General features: G+C 39.5%; 1 protein-coding gene across 2 annotated transcripts; it reads right to left on the bottom strand.

Moving 5' to 3' along the window:
• Positions 1-756: 756 nt before the first annotated feature.
• Positions 757-9,809, bottom strand: TPBG (trophoblast glycoprotein). 2 transcript variants are annotated; one of them, XR_016349147.1, is made up of 3 exons: positions 9,342-9,809; positions 7,048-8,934; positions 757-4,040 (listed from the first exon to the last, which is right to left on the bottom strand). XR_016349147.1 is itself a non-coding variant. In XM_075923812.2 (2 exons), the coding sequence occupies exon 2, from the start codon at positions 8,726-8,728 to the stop codon at positions 7,562-7,564; it is 1,167 nt and encodes a 388-aa protein (XP_075779927.2). In that variant the 5' UTR covers positions 8,729-8,934; positions 9,342-9,809; the 3' UTR covers positions 6,854-7,561. The 2 variants fall into 2 exon arrangements, 1 of the variants encoding a protein (XP_075779927.2); XM_075923812.2 differs by lacking the exon at positions 757-4,040 and having other exon boundaries at positions 6,854-8,934.
• Between the last annotated feature and the right edge of the window lie 230 nt (positions 9,810-10,039).

The raw sequence follows: 10,039 nt of genomic DNA, 5'->3' as shown, positions 1-10,039 counted from the left end.
ACTTGTGAATTCATTTCCTCCGTCACCCTATTTTATTTTGTACACAGCTACTTTCATAAAATTGTATCCTTGATTGCTTAAAATAGTAAAATAATTAAAGTAAAGGTGGAGAGAAAGGTGAGAAAAGAATATTTCAAATATAGACTGTGAGCGAATGAGGTAAGAGATGCAGGAAGGCTGTTGCATATGCCAGCAGTTACAGAGAAGGCTCTTGATGGACAGTGGCAACATTTCGGGAATGGACAAAGGTAGGCTGTACAAAATCAGCAGAGGGAACAAGAAAGGGAGTGGACAGAACGAAGACTCTCGAAGTACTACACAAACTAGTGTAGTATTTCTATGAGATAGATATACTGTTTGCCAGTTCTGTCACATGGAGGTTAAGATTTAAGACTGTTAGAGTTGCTTGAGTTTTGGGTGCCCATCTTAATACAATTTACAGAGGCCTGATTTTCATCACTTTTCAAAAAAGTCAACCCTAAGGTCTCAAACTGGGCACCCAGATTCATCAGCCATTTTTTAAAATATTGGTCATTAAGCACCATCAGCTTCCATTGAGAGTTATAGTCAGGGTGGAAAAATGTGATTTTTTTAAAAAATAATTTTATATTTTTAATTTGATTTTAATTTTGTTTATATATATGTAAATTAACACCTTTAAAAGAAATCTGAATGTAATACACAATGTAGTAAGGCATAAACTCGACTTAAAAATTTAATTAAAAAGTTCTGAATATATGACCCTCTATCAAGACTATCATATAAAGGAAGATTTAAAGAAAAAATAGCTAACTTTTGAGGACAAGCTTTCTAAATATGGAACAATAAGTCAACCGAAATAATGTAAGAGTGTCTCATTTTCATCAGGATTCAGGTGAGTAGGATCTTAAGTGCCAGTCTCTTTCACTTAAGCACATATTAAAAACTTTTCAATGCTGTCCTGACCATAGTTAATTCCTCTTTAATAAATCATTAAAATTGTAAATATGAAACGTGTTGATGAAAATCATATATATTTAAATCGTATATATTTAAAACATTTAAGTTTGAGCAGTTTAAACTTTATATGCTGATGGATTTGTTTAAATTTCAGTTACTATCCTAATGCAGTTTGACACAAATCATGAGCAAAAAGTTAATTATCTAGTAAATAAGCAAGATCATTCATCATTTTCTCACTTAAAATGTACAGCTATTAAGAATATGAAATTAATTTGAATAATTGCTTATACAGTTATAGTGTAGCAAAAAACATGTACCATGTCTAGTGTAAAGGCTCTATTTAACAAGATTTGAGGGTTATATCAATCTAAGATAATGCAATTTTAAAAAAAATAGCTCAAGTACAAATGGAGAAGTTGATTACAGATAGATTATTTAAATGTAGATTTTCCACTTGATTTAAAAATCAATTTATCTTGTGATAGATATTCCACACTTGTAAAAAGTAATAAGCGACATGCCCAAGGTCACATATTGGTTAAATAGCAAAAAGATTACTGCCTACTTCTTCTAATTAACCAATATAATGGATGCCACAAACTCTTTTTTGTTGTTGAGATGTTTAAAGGCAAAAGTGTATCCCTATATCTAACCCATGAACAGATCCATTGGCTTCAATGGGACTTCCGTTCTACATAAAGTTAAATACTATATACAGAATCATGTTTGCAAGACATGGCTCTGTTTTTAGACTGCAAAACAAGAGTAAAAACAAGCAAAGAAAAAAAAAACAGTCACAGGGAAAAAAGCCCCAAGTTTGTCAATAAACATTTTAACATTTTTCTTCCTCAATTCTGGTTAATTCAGTCAGTTTGATGTGTCCCAAAAGGATATCAAGTTGTTAATAACTGTAACATACTGTTAACTATAATTGCTATTTTCATATTTTTCTAAATATTACACTAACATTTTTTCTCACTAACAATACCGGACAATCATCAGAACCTATCCAATGGCACAATACCTCTGATACAAATATTATTTTCTTACATATATGTTTGTGGTTTACCAAAGGGCTCAGCTCAGCTCAGGCTGAGCCAAAAACAAGTCTGTTGTGGGAGACAGAGGTTTGTGGAGCATTTGGACTAATACGTATAAACAAGTTAACTAATTCAAATTAACTGGCAATAAATATGAATTTAAAAACACTACTGTAAACAACCACAATAGGTTTACATTTAAGCATCTTTCTGTGCTGGGTATCACTAAGAATGCAACAAAACAATAAAAGTAAGGAAATTACAACTAAGCGTGACCATGTACTTTGGTTTATTCTTGTGCCAATGCATTTGAATAAAGTACAGTACTGTTCTGTCATCACCTCAATCCTTTGCAATATCAATGGATAGCGAGAAGAAATAGCAACCTTCACTTTTATTTCCACTCTGTCACAATCTAAAATGCTCTTAGAAAATAGGGATTTTTTAAATGAGATTTATTCCCATGATTTTTATTTTGTTACGTGCGGTTGAGCCTATGGCCTTTGTGTAGTCAGAACTCTGGGCAACTTTTTCTTTAATTTTTCCATAGTAAGAGAATTGAGACTCAGCCACCATAATTTCTTTGTATTTCATTATATGTAATTTTATGTTTACAGACTGAAAAACAGATTTTTATATAACCATTAAAAACCCAAAAATGTATTATAATTAAGAATGTTTAAATCAATATGTAGCATGGAAAGAACTGCTAAGATTACGTTTTAAAAACAAAGTTATCATATAGCATTCAAAACAAGAATACTTAGGTCACAAAACCTTAAATCACTTGTCAAGTTTACTTGCCAAAAAAAAAAAAAAATAAAAAAAAGTCCTGTAGTCTGCAAATAAATGGTTTTTACTCGTACTAGTTAATGATAATTGCCCACAGCCATAACCTTTACTATAAATAAAAATTGCATTTTTATTTAAAACCACAATTCAGCATTGCCTGTAACAATTTAAAGTAGATAAATCAAGAAAGAGAGCACACATTTGTAAGTAATCTGATAGTAAAACCAACAAGTCTTTGTTCAACAATCATTCTTAATTATAAAATATAGCTATAATTTGCACATGCCCTGAATTTAATAATTTTACAAGTCTCTTCCATGCATAACATTTCTAAAATAATCAGACTTCAACTTTAATTCTTTCATCACAATGTCTATTAAAATATCACTACTAGTCTGTCTGGATACTCATGTTATTTCATGCATCATTTTAGAGAGCTCAAACTCAGGAGTCTACAGTATTTTACTAACATGCCATAAAATTGAGCTTTGTACAAGGGGAAAATGCTGCCCAATGAATGCTTTGGGAAGAAATGTAAATAAGAGTAAGTTACTAAAAAGTTATTTTAATAGATGTATCTTAAAATAGTAATTAATCATTCCCATTTGTTATTTATATTGATTACATTAGAGATCTAAAGTTAACTAAATTCAATTGGAAGTCTCTCTCCATTTATTTAATAAGAGCTGAAGCAGGCCCATAATGTTCAGAAGTTTTGAAGACTGCATGCAAGTTTGTTGGTTGCCAATTTAAAAGAACTTGCACTTAAGAGCACTGAAAGCCCATTTGGGCATAAAACATGTAAATATGTTTGTAAAGTATCTATCTACATCTATATTCTATTATGCCAAATAAAAAATGGCACCGGCAAAACACCTGCATTAGAGAATGTTACATAACTTAGCTCTGCTTGCTTTGCCCAAAAGCTTGGCTGCTGTAGATTGTTAGTGATAAGATGCCTGGAGATCCATAAAAACTGTCCACAATAAGAAAGGCCATGAGTCTTTGACAGCGTAAGAATACTATCTTATATCAATCAATAATTGTATCTATTAGCTGATAATCACTGCTGACAAATTTAAGAAAACCTCACTGATGTCTCTTTCATAGTTTTATAAACAATTTATCTTTTCAATCACCCTGTCCTCCATTACAGAATACAAAATTCATTTGGAAGCTTGGAATTTAAATATTTTCTTACCAAATGTTATTTTCTTTCATCACACGTTCAGAATTACTGAGTGGTTGCTCATGAATACTCAGGTGCTGCAGAGAGGAAAAAAGTGTACGTCAAGTTTTGGTCCTGTCAGCCTTGAAAAGGGCCTTTTTTATAGAGTAAAAACTTAAGAGCAAATGACAATGGTGAATCTCAAAATGCAGTTGCACTCAGACTGATTTGTGGAGACCTTTCATTATATATAATTAGCTCTGCAATAAAATGTAACGTTATCACCAATGGCTGCTTTGATCAGTACTGTATATTGGTTTGGACTGAGGGCTTCATCTACACTGCTAGGGCTTAAAAGTTAAACTACTGAACAAGGAAAGATTTAAAATAAGGCATATACAAATTCTGATTTATTTTAGAGTTTTTAATCTAGCAGCCATACTATGTTTGGCTGAACATATGAAATAGCTGACTGTGCCTAGGAAGTTTTGGGGAATTTGCACTCGCTGAATGGACAATGAACTGATCCAAACTACAGGGTTTGTTTTTTTATATTAAAAAGAATTCTACCACACTTCTCTATTTTGTTTCCCCCCTCTCAAAGTTTAAGCTTTTTTAATTAGACTACTTTCATGACAGTGACAGACTGTTAAATTTAATACTATTTTCCTTTTTGTTTCAGGAAGCTTTATCCCTTGCTTTATGCCAGATAATGTTTCCTATGAAACCTCAAAGACAACCTAGTCCATCTGAAACTTTTAAGGTGTCAAAGAAGGATAAGCAATGGGAAAGAGTAGGCTTTCAAAAATCCTTCAATCCCAAAGCATTTTAAAAATATACTTTTTAAAAATTCAGAAGCTCCTATCATGAATTGTATAGAAGATACTTTAAAAATCAAATGCATTTTAGTCTCTGCAAAACACCAAAGCATTCATTACTGGTCAAACATTTTAGATGCATATCTGCGTAACACAAAACTGTCACAGGTCTAATGGTCATATATAAATAATATTTGAAAGCAAATGGCATAACTTATTTTTAAATCAGGAGTTACCAGTTCTCTCAAAAATTTTACTACAATGAGTTTATAATACAATATTGATAATCATTTAGTCTAATAGCTGTTGATACAAAAGTGACACTATTCCGCTACACAAGCACCGAGTAGCTGAATTCTTTAGTTACAGAGTATATGACTAAAAAAGTCAATTAGCTATGCTTAATAAGCTATGTATGACAGACTGCTATTTTATTAAATATTTAACTTATCTATTAACAAAGGCCACACCTCCAAGAAACTGCTTGGCTGGTACATATTTCACAAATTATTCTTAAACATTGATACATAGTAGTAGTTTCTACAGGCCAATGATATTGAGGCCTCATTGTTCTAGGCCCGGTCACCTTTCGTATGTTTGTACAATCACTGAAATAACTAATACAATATAGTTTGCATGTAACTAACAAATACTATCTTGTAACAGACTGTTCTGCATGTACTCAATAATCATGAGCTTTACAAAACTTTTTGGTAGTTGCACAGTAAGTTATTCATACAATAACTGAACTATTCTTAATATACTTGTAACTAACTTTTGGGAACTTTTTTAAAAAAATCTGTAAACTGAACCTATTGTGCTGTGGCCCATTCATCAGAGTAGAAGAAACTGGACAAAGGTAGCATAGGTCATTAGTTTTAAAATAAGTTTGTCAAAATCTTTGAGTGTTCTTCCTTTTGCAATATTCCTAAAATTGTGCATACTGTATATTTCAAACAAATGTCAGCATTACTGAAAGTTGCTAATTTCAAGCTACAGAAGTTAGTCTCAAAATCAGTTACTTTGAGAAAGTCACTGTGGGGATTTAAAAAAATGCATTTAAATAGGGACACTGTCACAGTTTATTTTTTTAAAATCTAGTATCTTAGTTTAAGAGCTTATGTTCATAAAAAACTATTATGAAAAGCATATAGCTACTAAAATAAGTATTTTGCTATTAAAAGCAAAAATACTTCTATATACCAGAAGTTTTTTGCATTATGCTGAGTATCGTTTAAGAATGTCAGATAAAAATCATTGAAGGGTTTAGCCAAAAATACTAAATGAAGTGTTAAAAATTCAATGTGAATCTATACCCTTTCATTTAGAATCTGCCTGTTCACAAGAGAAAGTTTGTAAGTTGATATCTTTTCCATATGTGCTATCACAATTAAATACTAGGTAATATGATAAAGTCCTTCCTTGTATCTTTTGCATAAATATTTAAACAAAACATCATTTATAGGCAAACATCTAGCACAGACATCTACAGAATTATTATTAAAGATTTAAAGTTAGTAGTTTTAAAAAGCTGCAAAATTAGGTCAGGTCTCAAAACTCGTGATGCACAGTGTAGATTACTGCAATATTGTCCAAGAATTGCAATTTTTAAATGAAAAACATTTAGTTTCATGTGCCAAATTTTGCCTTCAGGATTTGTCAACATTTAATGTACTATGTCAACATTTAATGTACTACTTTATAATTGAAAGCAATAGTTTAGATGCTTCCCTCATCATCACACTTGATTTTTAACTAAAGCGTTATTGTTTTCATGCAATTTTTATAAACTTACAGTATTTTTAAGGGAGAAACTAGCATTAGCTTCTGTTCTTTTGTTTGCTGGTGTTTTTTTTAAACAGGGAAATCTGTTCTCTCCTTGTGGAATCTATATGCTTACATTACATGGTGCTTCACAAGTTGCCATGTGAGTATTATAGCTACACTTACAAATGGACCCTGTTCTAGAAAAGTTTCTCATAAATAATACTGTACAACCTGTTGTGAATGGTACTATATTCCATCAAACTTAGTCTTCCATGCATTTATTTCAGAGTTTTATAATTAAACAGCAAACTTCAACAAAATGGTAGTTCTTTGTAATTACATTTATTGAATTATTTAACAGTTCAAACTGAGTTTCTATGCACTTTATATTAAAAAAGCATCCATCCTATTTTCACATCAACTGCCATCAAAAAGAACTTTACAAAAGAGAGTAAGAGGCTTATTGAGGTTGTAAGTTTTCCCTAAGATGTAAAACTACAAAGTATTTGTGCATGCTCACTATTTTAGTTGCTTCTTTGTACATGGTTAGGAGCTTTAAGTCTATGGAATATAATTATTTTCTTCTCAATTAGGATACATAAGAACAAAACTGTGATGAATAAAGCTTCTTTCCCAAAAAAGTTGAGGCAGCTTTTGTTGAACAGTATCTGTATTGGTGCATTTTATATGCTCTTGCAGTTTGGAAATATCAAAGAAAGTATCCTTTTTCATTTCAGATCTTGAAAAATGTTTCAAATAAGTCTTGAGAACAAGTTGCAAAGAAATACAGTTGTGTGTGTGGAAGGGAGGAGGGGAAGCAGCAGCATGATTCTTATGTACAGCCTAATGCCATGCACAGTTGCTCAGTATTTCAGGGTAACAGAAAAGAGTCATCAACTTAACATTATGTGAAGGTATATTCTCCACATGGCACTGCTGTTCCTTTGGAAATGGGGAAGCAAGCATGGGCGTAAAGCTTATGTCTATATTTCATGCATAGCTATTGTGCCTTTCCCTGCTTCCATAGTCTACCTTCATATATCAGAACTAGAACTGAGGTTTGTTAACCTAGGGTCTGCGTTGATCTCGTATCTGTAGTGATATCCCTCCATGTGATCCCTACATGCATCTCTGATATTGTACATCCACTTTTTGATTCCTTTTCGGTTCAAATACAAAACCAGAAGAAAAATGGCTCCAATGAGAGCCAGCACTATCCCTAAGAAGACATACGAAGTTTGCAGTTGGGACTGGATGTCTACAGGCACAGAACAGTCCAGGTCTGAGCTGCTGGTTTTCACCAGGGGTTTGTCCTGCATCTTTTCAGGAAAAGAGCACTTCAAAGCCTCTTTCCCTTCCACCTGGTCACTCTCCTTAAGCCAGTTCACCAAGTGCTGGATGCAGCAGTCGCAGACCCAGGTGTTGTGGCCCAGGTTGATCCTGTGGAGTGCGGGCAGGCTGCGGAGCTGGGCGATGGTGGCATTCTTCAGGCACTTCAGGGAGTTGTGGCTGAGGTCGAGGCTCTGAAGCTGGGCCAGGCTGTGGAAAGCCACGGCATGCAAGCTAACCAGGAAGGTGTTCCGCAGGTCCAGATGCTGTAGGTTAGGCAGAGAGGAGAACATGCCCGCGGGCAGGAAGAGCAGCTTGTTGTCTGCCAGCTCTAGGCGACTGAGGTTGCCCAGCACCCCCCAGCCCAGCAGCTCGGCCAGGGCAGGCACCACGCTCTGGTTGCTGAGGGAGTTGCTAAGGTTAAGCTCCTCCAGGGGGCTGCTGGCGTTGCCGAAGGCCTCGGGGCTGAGCCTGGCCAGGTCGTTGCTGCTCAGGTCCAGCTGCCTCAGGCTGGGCAGGCTGGCGAAGGCACCCGCCTCCACCTGCTGCAGGTGGTTGCCGCTCAGGTTAAGGAGGCTGAGCTCGGGCAGCGGCGGCGAGAGGAAGGCGCCGGGCTGGAGGCTGGCCAGTTGGTTGCCGGTGAGGAAGAGCAGCCGCGTGTAGGGCGGCAGGTCCTGGGGCACCGCAGTCAGGTTCCTGTTCACGCACTTCACCGTCCGGGCCGCCTCGGAGCACTCGCAGGGCGCCGGGCAGGAGCCGGACTGCTGAGCCGAGCCCCAGCCCAGCAGCACCTGCAACAACAGCCCCAGCGCCGCCCGCCTCTCCCCGACCGGGGCAGGAGGCGTCGCGCCCCGCACAGCGCGCCCCGGCATCCTCGCGCCACTCGAGCCCCCCTCTGGCTCGCCCTGGCCGGGATCCGGACGCCGGACAGAAACTCTCCGCTCGGGGCACGGCCCGCTGCCCGCGGCGGGTGCAGGAGGCGAGCAAGGCAATGCCCGGGGCGCCTCGCACGCAACCAGCCGCTGCCCTTCGCTTGCTTCCTCGGCGCGGGGAGCCGTCCCCTGAGCCCCAGCGAGACCTGCAAAGAGCAAAGAAATGGATAAAGCAGCAGCACTTCGCCCCGGACCTTTGTAGCCCCCTCCCTGGCACGGAAATAAAGGGAGACCCTCGCCCCCACTGCTCCCCAACACTCGCAGGTAGGGGCCCTTCGGGGTCACTGCCTGTCCAGCACAGCCCGGCTCCCCCTGCACCCTCAGGGGAAGCTCCCCCCCACCTCGGAGTCAAACAAGCGCCGGCTATTCCCATCGGAACCGGCGCCCCGCCCGGCCCATCACGCGGCTCCCCTGGGCTGCCCCCGTCCAGAAGCGGCTGCGACCCCCTGCCCCAGAGCCAGACAAAGCCCCCGCTGCACAAAAGAGCCGCCGCCGCCCCGCAAGTTGTGCCGAGACACTGCCCCTGCGCCGCCGCCGCTGCCTCCAGCCTCACCTCTCGGCCCGGCGCCGAGCGAGCCCCGTGCAAACTCCACGGCAGGCGAGTGCGAGGAAGCGACGGTCCCCGGGCTCGGCGGCCAACTCTTCCCGCGCAGTCCCACCCCCGCGCCGCGCCCAGCCCCGCTGCTAGCTCAAATCAACCGCGGCCGGGGGAGGGGCCGGGACATGTCCTGGAGGAGAGCCGCTCGCTGTTCCGGGAACTGTTCCTTCGCAGCCCCGCACTGGCGCACCGCTAGGGAGCCCCGCAGGGATGTCCCTGCTTCTCCAGCTTGGTGGCTGCTTCCGCACATTTGCCTCGGAACGGAGCCGCGCCACGTGGATCGCTCCCCAGTCCAGCCAGGGAGGAACAGAGTGACTCCCTGCAGAGCAGGCGGAGAGGGCAGCCCCAGCAGACGGAAACGTGTGTTACGGATGTGGAAGGGAACCCTCCGACACCGATGCTGTTACTGAAGAGCAGACTAAAGCTCCCAGTCAGACGAAGGAGGTGTGCGGTTTTGTGGTCAAGGGGAAGAAGTGGTCTAAGTGGCCTGACAGGGTGGTGTGATTGATCCGGAGTGTGGGGGAAAAATAAACTATCCTCTTTCCTTTCCCCGCCCCCAGAAAAAGGGTTGTAGGTCACTTAGCTAAGGAGTATTGTTATAGTGAGACACTTACTATCTTTCATTGGACCCATGAAAGATAAAGCTTCAGAGG

The sequence above is a fragment of the Pelodiscus sinensis genome, chromosome 3 (genome assembly GCF_052426305.1).
Source record: "Pelodiscus sinensis isolate ZL-2025 chromosome 3, ASM5242630v1, whole genome shotgun sequence".
Classification (NCBI taxonomy): domain Eukaryota; kingdom Metazoa; phylum Chordata; order Testudines; family Trionychidae; genus Pelodiscus; species Pelodiscus sinensis.
This window is presented reverse-complemented; position numbering and strand designations above follow the sequence as displayed.